This window comes from Drechmeria coniospora, chromosome 01 (genome assembly GCF_001625195.1).
Source record: "Drechmeria coniospora strain ARSEF 6962 chromosome 01, whole genome shotgun sequence".
NCBI lineage: Eukaryota > Fungi > Ascomycota > Sordariomycetes > Hypocreales > Ophiocordycipitaceae > Drechmeria > Drechmeria coniospora.
Window position 1 is genome coordinate 10,678,063 of NC_054389.1, and position 20,402 is coordinate 10,698,464.

A 20,402-nucleotide genomic window follows, 5' to 3' on the forward strand; every position below is an offset into this window, starting at 1 on the left:
ACCGAGGTCTTTCCGTACATGGATGGATACCAAGGCCTCGATACTATATCCCTCCTCCACTCGACACAATGGCAAATTGCAGTCATGATGGATGCCACAGATGGATGTGTTGTTCCCATTATCTAGCATGCAGCCAATTCCATCGATCCGCCAAGAGACTCCAACACCATTATTGCAATGCGCCCACCCATTATTGTGCCGCCGACCGAATCGTGCCCATCGCGCATTTTGTCCCTCGCAGCTCGCCCCGAGTCAGGCAGCAACCGACTTGTAACTGGAAAACAATCATCAACTCGCTACCCATCATACCGTCTGGCGCGTCCCTCTAATACGTATAACCGCGCACCGAACAGTATAGTGTTACATGCCTTTTGAACGAGATGCCACTCTGCCAGTCCCGCCGTGCCAACGCAACTCGCAACTCTTGCTCGTCGCCGCCCCCCGACCTACTCCCCATCCAGCAACGCGTCCATGCCGTTCCTCTCGCTCTCGAGAGATTCCGCCGTAACGGGGCCGTTGGTCGCGCCATCCTTCTTCCTCTGTTCCTCTTCGTCGTCCTGGTTTGTCATCTCCTTGAACATCTGATCCACCTTGCCCTCGTCCTGCTTCGTCATCTCGTCCGGTTCCGCACGAGTTTCTGGCCCACCTTGTCCGCTGATCGACCTTCGTGTCGGTTCCCAACAGTCTGACCCGAAAATCTGCTGAGCTCTCTTCCTTCCAAACTCGGTTCGGCCCAGTATCTCGAGAGCCCTGTTCTTGCCAGCCTCCGTATGCAGATTGATCGTCGGTTCTCGGTCTTGCAGCAGCCGATCCTCCAGAGACATGCCGGAATCGTCGACGATGACAGGCAGGAAGCTGGGGTGGAGAACGCCGTCAGCGGCGCCCGTCCGCTCTCCAGTGCCACCATCAGACGGCGAGACCGATTTGGCCAGCTGGTCGTGCGACGGCGCAGACGAACTCGACGTCGCAGATGGTGGTGGACGAGTGAAAAAGGCCGGGCTGCCGTACGGCGTCGTGCCGGAAGGAGGCAAAATCGGCCCCGTGGAGGACGGATGTGATGCTGCAGTGGCTGCTGCTGCTGCCGCCGCCGCCGCCGCCGCCGCCGCTTCTGCGTTGGCCGCCTTGCGACGCAGGCTGTTTGCCTTGCCCTTGGCATGCTCCGGGAGGTCGTCGGGGTTCTCGACGCCGTACTCCGCAAGCATCTTCTGCAGCTTCGTCGGTCGCGGCTTGCGCGTGCTGAGGGACACTTCCAGGATGGGTGGCGCGTTGGGGGCAACAGGACACCATTTATGGAGTTCTTGCCGGAAGAAGTTGGTTTCGTACGAGAGAAGAACCTCGGCGCCTTCGAGCTTTCGTAGATAAAACCGCTGCGTCTCCGCCTCGGCTTCCGTAGACAGGAGCGGGTTGCAGTACCGGGCAATGCTTTCCCGGAAAGTCTGCGAGTTGTCGATGATGCGGGTAAGAATCTCCTCCTCATCCGGTTGAAACGGCAGCCCGGGCATCTCGTCCGACAGCGCCACGAGATCCTCGAGCTTCGGCCTCGCAGCGTCCCGCGGGATCTTCATCCGCCAGTCGCAGATGGGGCACGTGTACTTGTCGTCCTCCTTGACCTTGCCGCGGGCAATCTTCAAGCATTTGTAATGATACCTGCGCATCGGTCAGCTCGCACCGCTCCTCCAGCGATCAACGCGTAGACGTACCATTCGTGGCAAAGCTCGCACTCGATCATCATTCCAGCCTCGATTTTTCTGCAGATGCAGAATACCTGTCTGGACCGGGGGTCTTCCCATCGAGTCCCGCCTTGCTCAGGCGTCGCCTCTCTCGATACCGGTTCCCCAGGGAGTCGCGGCGTATCGTGCTCCACGTTGAAGCAGTCCGAATTGCGCTCAAGGACGTACTCGAGATGGCTCTTGAGTATGTGAAGAGGCGCGTTCGATTTGCCAAAGAGCTTCTTCCCCTTTCGCATCCAGTCCTCGTGCCGTTTCTTCTCATTTTCGAGATCGAGCGTCCCGTTCGGCTTGGAGTTCAGATCCTCCAGCTTCTTGGAGATCTCAACCGCTTCCGAATACTTTGGTCGCTTGCGGTAGTCGGGATCGCGGCAGCGCTCGGTGATGTCGAGGATCTGCCGATGAGCTTCGCGCTGCTTGTGCAATATCTGATCGACAATGGCTAGCGTCTCCTGTGAGACGGGAAGCGCATTCAGCTGCACTTGACTCGAAAGCGCCTCCAGCTGAGGGTAGTGAACCGTCTCGGCTTCGATGAGCTCCCTTGCCTTCCGCTCCCACGCCTCGCCAGCTTGCAGTTGGTCGCAATAGTACTTGAGGTGATCGTTGTAGGGGGCGACCTCGAGCCGCTTCCCCTCCTCGATGAGCGCTTGAGCTTCTTTCAGCGAGAGGAATGCGCCGCGGCTGGCACGAGCTTTCTGGTTCCATCGCATCTGCTCGAGCACCCTGGACAAGCGATCGATCTCGGGCATGTCCACATTGAAGCTGCGCCCTTCCTCCAGGAGCTCGTCGACGGTGTCCATGGAAATCGTCGCCGTTTTCTCCAGCGCCCGAGACGCGCTGGCCTGGAACGCCTTGATCGCCGCCGCGCGCTCTTGCAGCTGAGCGATCTCGGGGCACTCGAAGCCGAGCCGCTCCGCATCGGCCAGGAGACGATAGATGTTGGACACGTTGCGCGATTCGCGCTCCTTTTGGTCCTGCGCGGAGCTGCCGGTCGACCTCCGCGTGCTGCTCTGCCAGATTCTTTCATTCTTTCGACGATTCTGCTGCTTCCGGACAATGTAGTTTGTGGCTTCGTCAACCCACTCGTTACACCGGTCGACGTATTGCTTCAATACTGGCAGCGAAGGCAGGCTGTACGGTATCCGTTCACCCTCGTGCAGCATGTTCCGGAGAGTCTTGAGCGATGGCGTCGCTGCTTCCTCAAGCAAGTTGCTGTACTTTTCTTCCCACAGCTCCGGAGTCCGGGCTTTCTCGACAACCCTCTCGTACGCAGCAGTCATGTCAGCGGTCGCCTTTCGAAAGTACAGAGTGTGTCCATCGCCAAGAAATCTTTGGAGCTCCGTTCGATCGCAGCATGGATGCTGCCCTGCGTGGAGGACACACAAGACCTTGCCCGAGCGTTCGCATTTGAAACGTGACAGGTAGGCAAACGCTTTGCAATGGCTGCAGCATTGCTCATCCTCATCGTGGACATCCGCATCCTCAATCTTGAACGAAAGCGGACAGTCGCCGCCGTTTTCGACGCCCTGAAGAGGACATCGATGGGGAGACGACTCGACGTGCTGGTTGATGAACCCCTCACGTTGCGCAATCTCGCGCTTGTGTATCCGATCCAACGCAGGGGCCAGCCACTTCGCCGTCTGAATGGTGAGACCGGAGGCGGGACCACCATCGGCCGCAGTGCAGAGCAGCTCGTCGTGCGAGAAGCAAGGTTGTCGACGGAAGACCTGGAGCCTCTCCACACCAGCCAGGCCGAACGGCTCCCAGTCACAGGGGGCAAAATTCACGGCCTCGTTGAAGTTGAAGCCGTGATTGAAACCAGCGTGATAAGCTTGGGGAAACGTGATGACAAACTGACCGGCTCTCTGGTCCAGAGCGTAAACACGCACGTCGGCCTTCTTCAGCTGTTCCGGCGTGAGCAGCGTGACGAGCTGAAAGAGGAGGTCTGGCTGCGTCTCGAAGAGCTCCGGCACAGCCTCCTTCATGGCCGCCTCAAACTTTTCGGCGTCTTCTCCCGGGATGCCGTACCACGTTTTCGTCGCGCCAAAGTGTTGGTAGTTGGCCGAATAAGCGTAATGGTCTTCGTTGTGCCAGCAAAAGGTGGAGAAAATCATGCCCACATAGACCCAGGGTACCGTCATGCCAGAAATATCGGACTTGATATGTCGGAAAAGGCTCTCGGCATGAAACGGGAGCGTGTTGAGATTCCACGGGTCTGTCGCGTAAGGATTGAGAGGGTGCCTCTCGATGGTGGGAAACCCAGAGCCATGGGTGGTGCAATGAATATCGGCACCGTACTCGACCTCGACGGTTTCCTCCAGATCCGCGACGAGGCGCCAGAACTCGGTCTCGACGTCTTCTTCGGTCACGGGGCGATGGCAGTTGAGGGTGCTGTCAAAAGGCATCTTCTTCTCGAAATAGCCTTGCTTGAAGTCGTTTGCCTTTTGCTGGAACTGCTTGAGGGAGTACAGCCCACCCTCCTCGAATCCGAATTGTCCGTCGCCGACAAGGCAACGGGGACAATTCCATTCCGCGTCGGGCTTGCGCTTCAGCGGCGGGTCGAGGCAGGGGCCGTGGTACGAGTGCTCGCAAGACTCGCAAACGAGCAATGTGCCCGCCTCTTCCCCCCTGCCGCAGCTCTCGCACTTCTCCTCACCCGTGATCGATTCGTCCCGCGGGATGCGTGGAACGGAAGGGCGGAAGGGTGTCATGTGCGAGCCAGCGACGGTGGGGACGGCATCTCTCTTCAACCGCTTGCTGCGACGGCTACTACTGTCGCCGTCGCAGCGGTCGGCATCGGTCTCCTTCTTGGCCGAGTCCGACAAGCTGCCGAAGCTGAGCTGTCGCTTGAGCGCGACGGCGGCGCCCAAGCCGGAGATTCGGCCCTCGGGCGTGTTCTTGGCAGTCGAGCCCGGGCTTTCGAATCGCTTCGGGTCCGGCGTTGAAGTGGACCCCTCTCCGTTGGAGGCTCGATTCACGGCGGCCGAAGCGGCGTTTACGGCAGTGAAGCCGCCATTGTTCACGGCGCTGAAGCCGCTGGTAGTACCGGCGGAGGTCGGCACTGGCGGGGCATCGATCATCGGCGTCTCCCGGTCCGACTCCCGTTTCAAGCCGTTTACGCTGGCTTGCACGTTATCGGAAGCCTGGCGGAGTGGCGACTCGCACTTTGCGCTGGACGGCGTGTTGACGTTGGACCTCTTGACGGGGGTTGGTGCGGGACTTGGTGTCAGCGGCCCCCCGTACTCCTGCTCGAGCTGGTGGTGGACGCCCGGTTTGGCAAGCCTCAGGTACTCCTCGTAGGGGCAGAGCCATCGCTGGTACGAGTTCTTCAGCGACGTAGACAGCGAGGACATGATCTTTCCGCTGTAGCCAAGGTCGCGACCAATTTCGGCCCACTTCTTCAGCTTGCAAACCTTGTCGAATCCGCCGCGTGACTCGACGGCCTTTTTCAGGCGATACAAGTCTAAAGGCTTCTTGTCGACGTACGGAAGCCGATGCAAGTTGTTGCCGTGTTGTTTGTGGAACTTGCCGAGGCCATCGAGATAGGTGAGGTTGGCACGGGTGCCTGCAGAAACATCAGCATGGTCCGTTGCACAGGCATGCGCACCAGGCATCACCCACTTCCTTCTACCGAATTCAGTTCCTGCTTGCGAGTGCGAAAATGAAACTTCTGTAGGCGACGAATCAGCACGATTCGCCGACGCGAGCCAGGGGCTCTCCTCTCCCGCCACGAGTGAGGTCAAGTCGGACGGGCGGGCGCCTAGCATACCTCGGTGTCAATGGCGAAATCCGGGTTCCAGGAATCAGGAGGAACGATCTTGCAGATGCCGTATTTAGAAGCTTCGGGGGCGATTTTCTTTATGTACTCTAGCGGATCCCGCCAGTCATCTTCATTCGGATGGTACGTCGGGGCTTCGGATATGCCGTGGGGTCTGGTCTTCTTCAGCGGCTCGCGCATCGCCGTGGGCTGGCCGCGGCGCTCGACCGAGGTCAGGTCGAGGGCTGTGCTGGCCATGGCGCTCAGGGGAACCTGCGTGTTCGCGGGGTGATAGCCGTTCGTGTTGACCTTGCGCTTAGGCCGTGCCGATGGCTGCGTCGCCGGCGTTCCGATGGCCGGAGAACTTCGCGTGCTGGCATTCGCGCTATCGGCAGCGGCAGCCGTGGCGGCAGGATTGCTCGTCACCGACACCATCAGGGAGGGTAGACGGGATTCCAGAGAGGAAGTGATGTGGTTGCTTGTGCGGGGGAGGGATCGTCGTCGTTGAGAAAGTCGGCGACGGATGTGGATGAGAAAGCGTGGTCGAGATTCGAACGATGCCGACGATTATTGCGAAGCAAAGCGCATCGTTTCGTTCGAGCGGCTGAGTCGTGTCGAACGGATGTCGAGGGAAGGAATCGAGTGCGGGTCGTGACGGAAGGACGAGACACAGGAGAAGGAACGGCTTCTGGTCATGAGTCCGAGGCTGGCGAAACGGACCATCAGCAAGAGAGAAGAGACGGACGGGCCAACTAACACCAAGGCCAACTCACGTATCAAGGCGCTCGATCGTCGGATTGCGCGGGAAATTGATCAGTAGAAGACGGCAGCGTAGGTTGGACTGTCGAAAACTGAGGTTGGCGAACCATGCAGCCGTTCCTTCGAAGGAGGTTTGGTGTTGATGCTGGAGTAGAGAGTGATGGAGGGCGGGAGAGGAATGGGTCGCGGAGCCAGATTTGAGCGTGAAGGTGTGGCAGAAGAGGTTCCTCCCATGCTTGCCGGACTCGCCTGCTGGAACTGCCCGGTACTGGCGGCAGGTGGTACGTTTGGGGGCAGAGCGACAGCGACCAAGCTACAAGTGTAGAAGTGTACTGTAAGTAGAAGAGTGGTGGGGGCCCCAGCCAGGCAGCTTTAGGCGCATGTGCGGAAGGGCTGGCGGCTGGCGTGGAAGCCCCGCTGAGACTTGCGACGACCTAGCAGACTGGCATCGTGCCAAAAGAGACCCCAACGTACGGAGTACCACGATGAATGACATGCCTTTCCCAGCCCATTGTCCCAACCTACCGATCTGCGGCATCTTTGCATTATTTTTGATACATTTTGCGAGTAGGAAGCCGGATCTTGCCCGATCATTGACAGCTGGGGATGAATGACGAAGCCAAGACCCACCACCACCACCGACGACGACGACGACGACGACGACGACGGGCCTGTTGGGTGACTTTGGTACGCGTGAGTAAGAGTACGTACGTTGTACTTACTTGTACTCCTAAAACTAGCAAAACGTAATACCATCTTGCTCCTCTACGGAGTACCTTGAAGTATTTCCAAAGAATGTCCTCCGTATTTCTCTGTACTAACCATTACCCGCAAAGGTTGGTACGTACCTAACCAAGTACATGTAGACTACGGAGTTGGTGCAGGCACCGTGCAAGCACGAAGTACTTACAAGTACTGCTCTTAGTGGTATGGTGTACTGTACTTAAGTACCTCCTAGTACTGCAGTATTCGATGCCCAAGAGCTTTGCGAAACTGCTGGGATCGTCCAATTCTATCTCTACTTACTACTCCGTAGGTACTGTACAACTACTCCGTACTCCGTACTTTCTACACCTACAGTACGGTACTATAGGTGTGTCTACTTCGTGCCTTGGTACCAATACCTTAGTACTCCGTCCGGAGTGCTTTCATGTGCTTCAGCGACATGTAGGTGTGCTTGTAATGTAGGCCTTACTATCCGTACTACTGTAGATTGTAGATACTAAGTACATGGTAGGTACTAACCGTCGCTATCAATTCATCGACCGGCGGACAATTTTCTCATGCACGTGGGCGTCCAGCAGCGTCGTTTGCAACATTCGTTCGCAGAGTAAACCCGTCCGGACGTGCCGATTCAATCGCGCCACGGAATATTTTGCCTGCGATGGAGAACATCACGGCCTCAGCCGTCATAAGGGGCGGCCTGGCTCGAGAGACACGCCGCAACGCAGGGTGGTATGCAAACATATGATGTCTTCTCGAAAAGAGGAGGGGAAAAAAGAGAGGTCCAATAGTCAATACAATCAACGAGTGTACAGTAAAGCACGCCGGGACAATGTCTGCTCCGTCGTCGCTTGTTCGATGTACTTCGTACATGACCTGTAGTTGAACAACTAATTTCTACCGAGTACTGTGCGGCGTACGGAGTACTTCTAATGGTGTCTCTGCATTAGGCAAGGTGACCGTACTTACAGGCACTACTAGGTAGGTACCTACCACTATGTGGAAGATGCACTCTTGGTCGTGGTGCCCATTCAGCCATTCCAGGGTGTGATTTTCACTTGTGGCGGTTGCTATTCCGCCGCCACCAACGCCGTCCTTGACTCTTCCCCGTCACACGGAACGACAAACCACGCACATGTACGCCTAAAGTGCACAATGGACCTGCAGGAAAAGAATGGCGAGATGGCCGATGAATTCGCGGCCAACGTACCTATTGACAAGAATTTCCCGCGAATATCAATTTCTTCGAGCCATGACGCCTCCACCGCTGAGTACTGTTTCCATATCTAAGTAAGTATTAATCAAGGTACTTACATGTGCATGAACAAGTACCGTAAGTACAACTACATGTAGAAGTACAAGTAAATTACTTGCATGGATGTTGAAGACATGTACGAAGTACTGTACACCTGCTTCGTACATCCGTCCAAGTACAGTACATGTGGCCATACTCCGTAAGTATTGAAGGAATACTTACAGTACAAGTACTCTAGTCCCGACACATGTGGTCTGCAATTGTACTTACTGTACTCCGTACTTACCTACTGTACATGTAAGTAAGTAAGTACGGAGTACATGTACTTGTATTTACGTGGTGGGTAAGCAAGCACGGCGCCTACTATATTACAGTGCATGCGGACTTGGTTGCATTCGGGAAGTACAGTACTTAATTACGGTACTTTGTACACCTCCATGTTCCTACAACCAAGTACGAACTTACTTGCTCGCAAGTGCGGAGTACATGTACTTGTACTTGCAAGTAAGCACATGCACTTGTAAGTACTTAAGCACAAGTCTTGTCCACCAGTGGCGGGGTGGGCATGCAGCACACAGCATCCTCTGATATCGCGGCTCATACTTGCAGGGTCTCGACGGCTTTTGGAACATACCGAGCCAATCAAGGGTGGTTGAAGTCGGAAAAGTGCGTCTGGCTAGTTTTTCCGCCAAGGGCTCCCCTGATCTTGTCGGGAGGAGCGCCCTGGCCAATGAATGAGGCATTCGGGTACGTACTCACACCTACAGTTTTTGTACCAGTACGAAGCACAGTACGGAGTATTTAGTAGTACGTGCTTGTACTGTGACATGTACATGCTACACCTACAACTATATGCCCAGTAGTGTACTCCGTACAGTACAGAACGTTTACAGTACAGTGTACAGTACAGAGTAGTAGACCTAAGTACTTACCATCAAGTACTGTATACATGTAGATAGGTTAAGTGCACATTACAGTACACATCTGCTTGTAAATGTAAGTGCAGAAAGCAGGCGTAGTGATAAAGTATTGAGTACCTAGTACTGTAAGTACTGTAAGTACACAGCACACATACGTTAAAGATCAAGGATTCCGTATTACTTCAAGTACAGTATACTTAGTAAGTACTGTACGGAGTACTTACACCAACACAAGTGCTATAATTGTAGGTACATGATATGTAGCCGAGTTTCACCTTCTTTCTTGCTTGGCTCCATCGACATCCGATGGCCGGGGCTCCCGTTTCCAGATCGGGTCATCAGAACCGAGAAAACCAACGGGCAATTTACCCAGAGAATTGCGAGACTGGCAAGAAAATGACATATCCCCGGTACCAGAACAAGAATAGGGAGGCTGACCATTTACGATTTCATTCTATCCATCGGACGGCCGTAGTCGAATAGAATATTGATATGCCGTCATGCGGTATCATCGACGAGATGAATTAGAGGTAGCCAATGCACCCAGATCACATACTGCATACTTCATCACATCTCTCTTCCCATGCGTACCAATGCAGCTGATGAGACAATGTGACATCTCTCGTGGGTCTTATTGCCTGGCGCCAAAGATTCACCCTCCCTCCTCATGAAGTCGTTGTTATCGTCGTCGTCGTCGCCGCCGTCGCCGCCACCGTTGTCTTGACCCGAGTCTTCTTGAGCAGCTTTTTCACCTCAGTGCCGCCTCGTATGCGAAGAGTCAGTTCCTTGACCATGTCGCCCCATCGTATGTCGCCTCCACAAGATGGACACGTGCAGAAATCGGGAATCAGATGACCATCACCTTGGCCAGCCAAGGCGTGTGCGCTCCAACAATCGAGATGCCCCATCGACGTGCACCCCTCGTTGGGGCACATGCCGTATAGTCCTTTGCCGGAATGGAGTGCTTCGTCGCAATGCAAGCACGTGCCTTCCTGCTCGAACGAAACCACATCGTGAACCTTTTCGACGTAGGCCTTCATTGGCTTGTAGTCGAGTGGCAGCCCATATATGCCCCTCGATTCATCCGACGTCATGGCGGCGCCTGTTGATGGAGGATCAAAATCTTTCATAATCGGCAGCCCAGACCGATCATCGGTGCTAGACGACTGTGTCCTTTCCCAAGCTGCGTACGCCTCACGCGCGAGGAAATGCAGGTTCAGAGGCCATCTCGAGAAGCTCGGTACTCCCGTGAGGAGGTGGAGGTTCGACATGATGGATTTGAGGCTATGGAGAGGTCGTCTTGGCATCCCGTTCTTCTTCTTCTGCGTCGAGATGGTTTGACGCGACTCATCCGGGATGTGCAGCGACAAGTGCGGATTGGTGAGCGCCCATCTGCGATTTTAGTGCCCGAGAACGAGAGTTGCATTGTAGACGGAACATACTCAAACTTGAGCGCCGCAACCTGACTAGGAAACCCAGAGACGAGGGTAATCATCTCCCACGGCCGTAGCTTTTGTCGCGATGTGCGGGAAGCGCCGCCTTTGGACTCGCCATTGTGCTGCTTCAATCGCCGAGGTGGATTCGGAGTTGAGCCAATGTAAAGCGATGCGTGTCTCACTGTCGAGCGAAGGACGTAAACTGCGTACAATGCTGGTAGAGGTTTTGATACATGCGTCATACTACCGTTGCGCCATGTCGTCGTTTGCTTCGCGATTCGTCCTTGGTGGTGACGTCCTCGGCATGAATGCAAACGCGCGTGGTGGAGGAAGTTGGAAGCATGACTAAGCATAAATGCAAACCGTCACCTGAACGGGGTCGCGGAAAGAAATAACAACAGCTCGTCACAGGCGTCACGAGTCCAGGGAAAGAAAAATGCGCACGCGCAGGATTTCATTCGGCAGTCGAAAAGAATCTCTTGTGCATGTTGCGTCATAGTAGAGACTACGCCTACCTGCGACGAATGCCCGCATAGGCAGGCCGCCATGGTGATGGAGGCACCTACAACAAGCCCTGCTTCTGCAGATCCATGTAGACCTTTTCTGGCATGACATTGCCCTCGCCGTCCTCCATCTGCACCACGCTTCCGTCGTCCACCCTCGACTTCTTCTGCTCTTTCTGAATCCGGTCCCAAAGCCTCAGAGCCTCCTCGATCTTCGTAATATCTCTGAACAAGATCACGTTTGTGATGCCCAAACACTTGAGACCGTAGATGTGCCGGGGCTCGCTGAAGTGCTTGTCGAAGGCTCGCCGTCCCATGTACACAAAGTTGCCGCAGACTTCGCAATTGAACTCGACGCCGAGGCCATGGAGTCGGTACAACCAGAATGGGATCGGCTTGCCGTCCCACGCCAGTGGCAGCTTGAGAGGGTTGTAGATTCTCTCCTCGCCGTCTTCGCCGTCCTGCTCTCCCTCCTTGGCTGCCTGGGAGGGTACCTCGGATACATTGAGGAGGTTTTCAAGTTCTTGCCGCCGTTCGCGCTCCGTCATTCCTTGCTTGCGTTCCACGTTAACCCGTGTGTCGCTGCGCTCCGTGCTCATGGAGTTGGCCAGTTTCTTGACCCGGTGCTCGCGCCTCGCTATCGCGCGTTCCTTGATGCGTTTTGCCGAAACGGTTGTCTCCTTGGAAGCACCGTCCTGGTCATCACCACCACCCGATCCCCGCTGTTTTCTGCTCTCGGCCGCCTTGACATGCTTCCTACCGTTCAGGTGGCCTTTGAAGACGTTTTCGTTCTTGAATTCCTTCTCGCAATCGTCGCACCATACGGCGTCGGGACTGCTCAGGCTGTTGGCGCCTTTTACTGATGTGCCATCCGCCCGCCAGTCCTGAACTTCGTCCTTCTCCCATGCAGTGTCGAACTCTTCGTCAAACTCGGCGAGAAGCTTTTGCATGTTCTCCAAGGGTTTCGTCCGCTTACGGAACGAGGTCAGGTACTCGGCGAGGTCGCCCACATACTGGAAGTACTGGTCCGTGAGCTTGTCTGCCCTCTTCAGGCCGCCGTGTCCGGCTTTGAAATTGTCAAAGTCTTCCAAGTATTGCAGATACGTGAGTCGCTTGACGTGTGGGAGATTCAGAAAGGTCTCGTGGCAGACGGTCAAGTCGAAAAACCGACCATATGCTTCCTCGCCGGAAAAAAGGGTGTCGACGATCGACGGCGCCACCGTGCCATCGGCAACGAGCTTTGCCTTGTAACGCAGTTCCGAATTCTCTGCTTGCTCATTGGGGTATCGAGAGGAGTGCTCGCGCAGCTCGCCAAGCTGGGTGTAAAACTGGCTAAAGGGGTCGCCAGTAGTCAAGAGCTCAAGGTCTCGCGATACCGTTCCGGAGCCGTCGCTGAGAATGGCTTGAAGATTAGTCGCCTGCTGCTCAATCTGCTGCAGGAGCTGCGCAACCTCGTGATCTCTGTTGAGGATGTTGCGAATCTGCAACAGTTGAAACAGTCAGTCTGACAATTGTTCGTACTGTTTGAGGATCTCTCTGAGCACGTACGTGGTTCGGATCGTCGCGAACACGGTCGGCGATGCCCTGCTCGATGCGCTCCAAGTCCTCATGAATGTACCGCTCCTCCTCAAAGAAAAACATGCTGGATAGATGACTGTGGGAAAAAGCGATGTCGGCTGTCGATCTGACGAGAAAAATTGCAGCGTAGGACAGAGTGGTTGGTGTTGGCTTGGTTGCGCTGGAGGCTCCAGGTGAGAAAAAAGTCACGGCGGGCGGACGGCTGATGTGAACCGATGAAGGCCTAGTGCTAGTATTCTCCGGCTCTACTGTACTGTACTTGCTCACTGTAGGTGCTGCTCGTCCTTGCTAATACAGCATGCATTTCATCGCTAGTGCCCGCCGTTCTGGCGAAGGGGTGTGGCGCTGCGTTCAGCTGGAGAATGTTCTGCCGAAGTATTACCGTTGACAGCTTCTCCCCAGACTTTTCTGAGGCGCAGTTTCGCGACAACCAACTCGACGACCACGACGCTCGCGTCTTATCTTCAATCCCCATTTTCACCATCAGCACCGCAACCATGGCTGAAGGCGCAGGAGGTATCGACCGCAAGGCGGATGAGAGGATGGAATTCTCCACCTCAAAGGAGGTGACGGTCCACCCGACCTTCGAAGCCATGTCTCTCAAAGGTACCTTGACCTCGTCTGGATGGCAGATACGGCCATGTCCTGCGCGGATGCTAATCTGGGGGGACAGAGAACTTGCTTCGTGGCATTTACGCCTACGGCTATGAGGCACCGTCGGCTGTCCAGTCTCGTGCCATTGTTCAGGTCTGCAAAGGTCGCGACACCATCGCGCAGGCCCAGTCGGGCACAGGCAAGACGGCAACATTTTCCATTAGCATGCTGCAGGTCATCGACACCGCTGTTCGCGAGACACAGGCTCTCGTTCTGTCACCCACCCGAGAACTGGCAACCCAGATCCAGAGTGTCGTCATGGCGCTGGGAGATTACATGAACGTCCAATGCCACGCGTGCATCGGAGGCACCAACGTTGGCGAAGATATTCGGAAGCTCGACTATGGTCAGCACATCGTGTCCGGCACACCTGGGCGTGTTGCCGACATGATCCGAAGACGCCACCTACGCACGCGACACATCAAGATGCTAGTGCTGGACGAAGCCGACGAGCTGCTCAACAAGGGCTTCCGAGAGCAAATTTACGACGTGTACAGGTACCTGCCTCCGGCGACACAGGTCGTCGTTGTCAGTGCCACGTTGCCGTACGACGTGCTCGACATGACGACCAAGTTCATGACGGACCCCGTTCGCATCCTCGTCAAGCGTGACGAGTTGACGCTCGAAGGCCTCAAGCAATACTTTATTGCCGTCGAGAAGGAGGACTGGAAGTTTGATACCCTCTGCGACCTATACGACACCCTCACCATCACACAAGCTGTCATCTTCTGCAACACCCGCCGCAAGGTCGATTGGCTCACCGACAAGATGCGCGAGGCAAACTTTACCGTCAGCAGCATGCACGGCGACATGCCTCAAAAGGAGCGAGACAGCATCATGCAGGACTTTCGGCAGGGAAACAGCCGTGTGTTGATCTCGACGGATGTGTGGGCTCGCGGCATCGATGTGCAACAAGTCAGCTTGGTTATCAACTACGACTTGCCTAGTAACCGAGAGAATTACATCCACCGCATCGGACGAAGTGGCCGATTCGGCCGCAAAGGTGTTGCCATCAACTTTGTCACAACCGAGGACGTTCGCATCCTTCGCGATATTGAGCGTGAGTTTGCCGAATGTCATGGACATGCAGCATAGTATTCTGACTGTAGCAGTGTATTACTCGACGCAAATCGACGAGATGCCCATGAACGTGGCTGATCTCATCGCTTGATTCAGTCATGGCACATGGCACCATTGAATCAGCATCAGAGAGGACCTATTGCGAGAGGAAGACCAAACAGAGATGGACCGACCGGGTCCCGTTGAGCGGAGGAAATGGGCTTGGTGTGAGAGAGTGTGAGTGCCGCCACGGAAAGCTGTCCATGCCGCCATGCTGATCATGACCCTTCAGCCACTGTAGATTGCTCAAAACAGCACTCGAGAGTCGTCATGCCATCTTTTTTTGACATGGAATGGCGAGGGCTAGCTTCGAAAGAGTGAGCCTACGGGTACGACAATGCTCGCCTGCACTGAAGAAATCGCATCTCACATGTCGAGTCAGCATTCTGGCGGGATGCTTTCTTTTGAGATGATGTGTAATTTGTTTTAAGAAATCCGGGGTCAATCCATATGCTGTATCCGTTTTAGCAACTCGGATTATGAACCCCTTGCCAACCTGTGCTTGCTGTTTCTGGAGCACCGTGATCAACGTCATTGCAAGCCTCACCGATACTATATACCTCTTTGCTTCAGCATCCGATCATCAAGAAACGTGATTGTTGGCAGTGTTGCTCTTTAATGGTTCGACGCCGTATCTGTCTCATCCAGTCCTTTCTCTTTTCCTTCAACGCATGAGACCTTTGCATGGCCGTGAAGCGGTACATTTCGCGTGCGAGCCACCCGTCTCATGATTCTTTGCCCCGCCCCCCCCTGCCTCCTTCTCGGCCCGTTATTCAAACAACAGGGACGAAGTTTGCTCCTGTAGGAGTGATAGACCTCATCTCGGCGCAATTAGTCTCCCGCGCAGATCCATCAGCGTTGGACGAACATCATCCACCTGATCGGTGCCTATATTCATCGTGTTTGCCGTGATTTCGAACTGCTCCAAATGCGGTTTCACGCTTAGTGACTCGTGAGATGTAGTTGATACATCATAGGTGGGCTTGAACACACTGTAGGCATATTCTCAATGGTGAGGGCTGGCCGTTGCCTTGGAAGCCTATGTGGGTAGTTGTTTCAGTTTGAAGGTATCAATTGGCATGAATAGCAGTAACGTATGTACAACTTCAATCAACTTCATATGATCAGTTAAACAAGCATCATACTTTAATGAAATAGGAATGGGATTTCCTGAGTACCCCATGAAGTGAATTCTCGTGTGATTTCTTGCTGCTGCCGAGTGCAGATGTGCCATGCCGAAGCACGTTGTCACTTCCGAACGAAACTGCCATTTCATAGACAGAAGTTGGGACGGCTGAGGACGTGATATGCGTAACTGCGTGACTTGGCATATGTCCATGACGAAGGTAGGCCAGTGGCAACGGTGAAATATGACCAAAGCAATGTGAACTATACAAAAGTCTTTTGCGTTTTCACTGACGTCGCCAGGTCGTATAAGTACGCCGTTTTTACGTTCAAAATATCGATATGACTTCCTTCAACTCAGCAGCCTTCCATTTAAGAAGATATCATCTTCTTGGTTCATTCAATACCTCAGCTTCGTCGCCAAGAATCGAATAAAGTCGCAAGATGGCCGAACAGCATCGCAACATGGCTGATAGGCCACTTACAACTCGGGTCGTTTCCGTGGACCCTGACAAGACCTACCGATGGGAGTGTCGAAAGATCATCGATGATATTGCCGAACGACCATGCCAACGACTCAATCTGCCAAACGTGATCTCCTGCGCCAATCCTCACTGCAGGAAGAGGCGTGGAAGGGGCGATAGGTCCCTCGACAGGGACGATGTCTGGAACGGAACCTTTGTTTCCCTCGGAGACCTGCAATACTTTGTGGATGATGGCCTCACGAATGGTCTTTCGCACAGCGTTGGTTCTGGTGGTCACTAGCGAGTGCCGGGCAAACTCCTAGTTCTATGGTCCGTCTAGATGACTTTGGAAGATACAATACACACGATGGATGCATTTTTCAACACCCTGGATCACAGGTAAATCGTCGTAGAACAACATAAATTCAATCGGAATGGTTCTGTTTGGTGACAATCCAAAAAAAATGCTTGGTATTCCCGTATGGCGACGAATCTAGAGAATGATGAGCTCAATGGGCATACGACCCGTGTGCGACGCCGGGGTCAATGGGGGTCGAGAATTTCGAGTGGACCAAGTGAACGTCTCATCAAGGGAGAAACATGTTGGACACGAATGCTCAAGGACATGCTCAAGGACATTTCAAATGTGCCCCTGATCCTGTATTATGCCAGAAAAACTCATAGCTGGGAAATAATCGCTATTGCGGGATCCTGCCTGTTCCTTCTTCACAACAGATACTCCACCACGAGGTCCGGGGCGGACATGAAATAGGGGAAAATCGACCAGATTCTCACGCATCGCATACAACGTACGATGTATATGGGTGTTTCCAACGTTGAAAATGATGCTAGCTCGAGAAGAGTTATCAAGCGGCCGGAGAAAGGTTTTGAACCATGGTGTCGTGTTTATTCCAAACTCGACGGTGGCACCATCATGAGCATCTCTGACACAGTGTGTGATGCGTGACCAACAAGGAAGACAGTGGAAGTCTGAGGGCTAAAATCGTCGATCAATCCGACCATCGCCGCTATCCAGCCTGTAATGCTTGAGCATGATTGAGTTGTTCGCTCGTTCCAGCCTTCCTCGCTTCCGGTCTGCCTCCTTCTGCTGCACCCTATCACCAGCTATTCTCAGCTTGGACAGCTGGGCGGCAAGTATGGCCTCGCTGCTGCGCACGACTTGGCCGCTTCCGCTCGCCCCCCCCCGTTGAACGAGCTCGTGACCGGCGGCGGAGGAGGTTGCGGAGCGTGGGGCGGCATGGTCGGACACGCGGTCTGCCGTTGCGCGGCGCGAGGCTCGAGGCTCCTGGGTGTCGAGATGCTTCCGATGGGAGATGAGCTTTCCCGATGGCAAGCGTACCGGCACGCTGGCATCGCTTTCGGCCTGGTCGAGAAGGGCACTCTCCGATTGTGGCATCGCATAGAACTCTTCCGTTTCCGGGGACACGTCGAACCGGCAATGCCCCTTGGCCACCATGTGCTGCTGGACACCCTCGACCGTGCTCCGGTGGGTGCGGCAGTAGATACAGTCCCGGTAACCGTAGATGAGCAGATGTAGATGGGCAACGATGGTGCCGAGGTCAACGGCGAGGAAATCTTGAAAGGGTACGGTGAAGCCGTGGGAGGCGGTCATGTGCGTCAGGCTGTCGTCCAACGTGCCAGACTCGGACTCCCGGGCGCAGAAGAGGCAACCACCAGGAGCAAAATCCGGAACGGTCACTTCGTCCTCGGTGTCGCTACCGATGACGTCCTCGACTTGGGCGGCATGGCTATCCGGCTCACGTCCAATCCGAGCGTAGGGAGCCGCCGCGCTTCCCGATCCTTCGGTCGCCTCTTCTGCGGGCGGGGGTGCTGGAGCTGACGGGATGCTTCCGGGAGCGGCCACGCTCAACTGAAGGTTGTAGACACTGCGACCGACAGGTTGGTTCCAGCACGCGAGACAAAAGATGGGCCGTCGTCGCAGGGGAATCAAGACCGACTTACTGGCCATTGCTTTTGAGATGGGCTCGCCACATCTGCGGGCCATGCAATTGCACTTGGCAGAGTCTGCAGAGCGGCGGGGGGGCCGCAACAGTTCGAGGTCCGGTTTCCGCCATTCCGGCAGTGTGTCCTGAATGGGCGTGGGAGATTCTCTAGGCTAGGTTGGCTCGAGTCGAGTCGGGGCTAGCTTGCCGGAAGACGAGGGAGGGGGCCGTCGAGGCGGGAGGGGGCCGTCGAGGCGGGAGGGGGCCGTCGAGGAAGGGAGGAAGATTGTGCCGTGTTCGTGGCCAAGCCAGCTCCAACTATCATGGGCGGGCTGAGGCGACCAAATTATATATCGAGTCCTTTCCATGATGGCGGGTCTGTAGGTGTGGTGACGGATGACATTGTAGTGCCTACCAGCACCACCGCCTAGGCCTGTCGTATGTAAGTACCTGCACAAGCACGAGTGCGTGTGGGCAAGTACACCTACATCGTCATGACCGTCACGGGCTCCAAGTTCCCCGCGTTTCCGAACTCGATGCAAGTACACGGTACTCTCTTTGCACCTACATTGTACGGAGAACTTGCATGCGTGGTACTACCTGCTTAGGTAGCGAGCACTCACCACTCCCTATGATGAGTCGAACATGAGTCGCGACCCCGCCCTGGCCATGGCCATCGTCTCCCGATTGGGATATAATGGTGACTCACCAACGCTTGACGGGTAGCAGAAACCTGTGACGTGACGTCTGCGGGAGTAGGGAGGGGGCATCAAGCAAAACAGGGGCGTCGATGCCCGTGGATGGGGGGCTCTTCCCACATGGCTGCGAACGACCTAGCAATTGAATTCAATCATGCTTGGCCCAGCCTGTCAGAACAGGATTGGTGTGACGATCCCGACGTGGGGGAGGAGTCATATCGTTGCCGTACAGTGCGTTCGTACCAAATACTGTGGGCAGGTGTCCCAAGTAGGTACATGTGCTAATAATGCATTTACTGTAAGTACTAGGTATACATGTACTTAGACCCATCAGTACTCTGTAAGCACAGTACGGGGTACTCACTCCTTAAGCACAGTACAGTGCTTGATCCGCCATTGTTGCTGTTCGTTTCGAGCAAGACGCCTCTCCACTGCTGAGTGGAGCAGGCTTTGTTTGACTCTTATTAAATGACTTCCTATTTCGTCTTTAGCCGTAGGGGTAATTGGTCAGTGCATGCGAGGTGCCAAATGCCAAATGGCATCGGCCTCCTTGTGTATGCTGTCGCCCTGTACCAAGCAAGCCAGGAGTACTTGAAGTATTCGGCAGCTGCTCGGCATACCAGCAGCAACCGAATACCCACGACTAGTGGAGACGGGACAACGATCTGCCGTCGCCAGGTGCTATTGTTAACGGATTCGCCGCCCTCGCTTGGCCGTTGGTATGGCATGCTGACTTTACGGTCCGTGTCATGGGAGTGGCAGCCAACGTTTCCAAACTGCCATGGGATGTGCAAAGTCCCCAACGGTGGGATCGAGCGACGGACCAAAGCTGATGGCGCCTCTGGGTGCGGTATTCTTAACGAACCCAACAAACGATCTGCCCACGCCGGGCGATGAGGCCCTCTAGTTTTGGCCTCTACTCCTTGCCGTAGCCTGCAACGTTTTGGGTCCACAGCTTGGTCAACAATAGCACCTACCTCTTTTTTGTATGGACGTACTTGTACAGTGTATCGATGCGAAAATACTCCCTCTCCCAACGTCCACATCGCTCTAGGCGTGGCGCTTCGACTGGACCTCGTGCGAGCTTTCGTCATGCAGAGGGAACGCATATGTGCATTTGTGCACGGCTAGTGTGCTACATGTAGTACGATTGTACGAGTAATAATGAGCCTACTCCGTTCAGGCTATGCATGTGCATGTCAATGTCAGTGTGGTACGGAGTACTCCAGCACGAGATGGCGCTATACAGTAGTACTTGCAGAGTAGTCCATCGCACTCCAAGTCTAGTGAATACCGTGACGCGAATCAATTACAGCACTTGTACAGAGTATCATGTGCGCACACAGCTCTTGCCTATTGCAACAACGCAGAGAACCCACTACCACCCACCACCCGTTACCACCCGTTACCACCCATCACCACCCATCACCACCCATTACCGCCCATTACCACCCATTACCGCCCATTACCACCCATTACCACCCATTACCACCCACTGCTACCCCCTCTTTCTCACCCAAATCGAAGCGGCTGGAACGTGTTGTGATTCGTTCGACAACTTGCCACGAGACAATCTCCAGAGAGGGCAGGCTGAGCTTGTTGGACATGAGCTCGTTGGCGAGCTTCGCTTGGCCATGGCCTGGTGCGAGGTGCGAGGTGCGCGCCCCTCCCCGCATCTGCAATTCGGCTTCCTATCGGGCCATCGGCAATGGGCATGAAG

General features: G+C 54.9%; 4 protein-coding genes across 4 annotated transcripts; 1 reads left to right on the forward strand and 3 right to left on the reverse strand.

Moving 5' to 3' along the window:
- Positions 1–446: 446 nt before the first annotated feature.
- Positions 447–5,919, reverse strand: DCS_02842 (PHD transcription factor; the record flags this gene model as incomplete). The annotated part of the gene is made up of 4 exons (XM_040800168.1): positions 447–1,647; positions 1,701–5,292; positions 5,349–5,397; positions 5,497–5,919. The coding sequence occupies 4 exons, from the start codon at positions 5,917–5,919 to the stop codon at positions 447–449; spliced, it is 5,265 nt and encodes a 1,754-aa protein (XP_040661051.1).
- A 3,887-nt stretch (positions 5,920–9,806) lies between these two features.
- Positions 9,807–12,721, reverse strand: DCS_02843 (splicing factor 3a; the record flags this gene model as incomplete). Its single annotated transcript, XM_040800169.1, has 4 exons — positions 9,807–10,533; positions 10,584–10,922; positions 11,144–12,561; positions 12,629–12,721. 4 exons carry the CDS (start codon positions 12,719–12,721, stop codon positions 9,807–9,809), a joined length of 2,577 nt encoding a protein of 858 aa, XP_040661052.1.
- Positions 12,722–13,155: 434 nt separating this feature from the next.
- Positions 13,156–14,483, forward strand: DCS_02844 (eukaryotic initiation factor 4A-12; the record flags this gene model as incomplete). The annotated part of the gene is made up of 3 exons (XM_040800170.1): positions 13,156–13,264; positions 13,332–14,372; positions 14,425–14,483. 3 exons carry the CDS (start codon positions 13,156–13,158, stop codon positions 14,481–14,483), a joined length of 1,209 nt encoding a protein of 402 aa, XP_040661053.1.
- A 2,534-nt stretch (positions 14,484–17,017) lies between these two features.
- DCS_02845 (uncharacterized protein) lies at positions 17,018–18,116 on the reverse strand (the record flags this gene model as incomplete). Its single annotated transcript, XM_040800171.1, has 2 exons — positions 17,018–17,927; positions 18,004–18,116. The coding sequence occupies 2 exons, from the start codon at positions 18,114–18,116 to the stop codon at positions 17,018–17,020; spliced, it is 1,023 nt and encodes a 340-aa protein (XP_040661054.1).
- Positions 18,117–20,402: the final 2,286 nt, after the last annotated feature.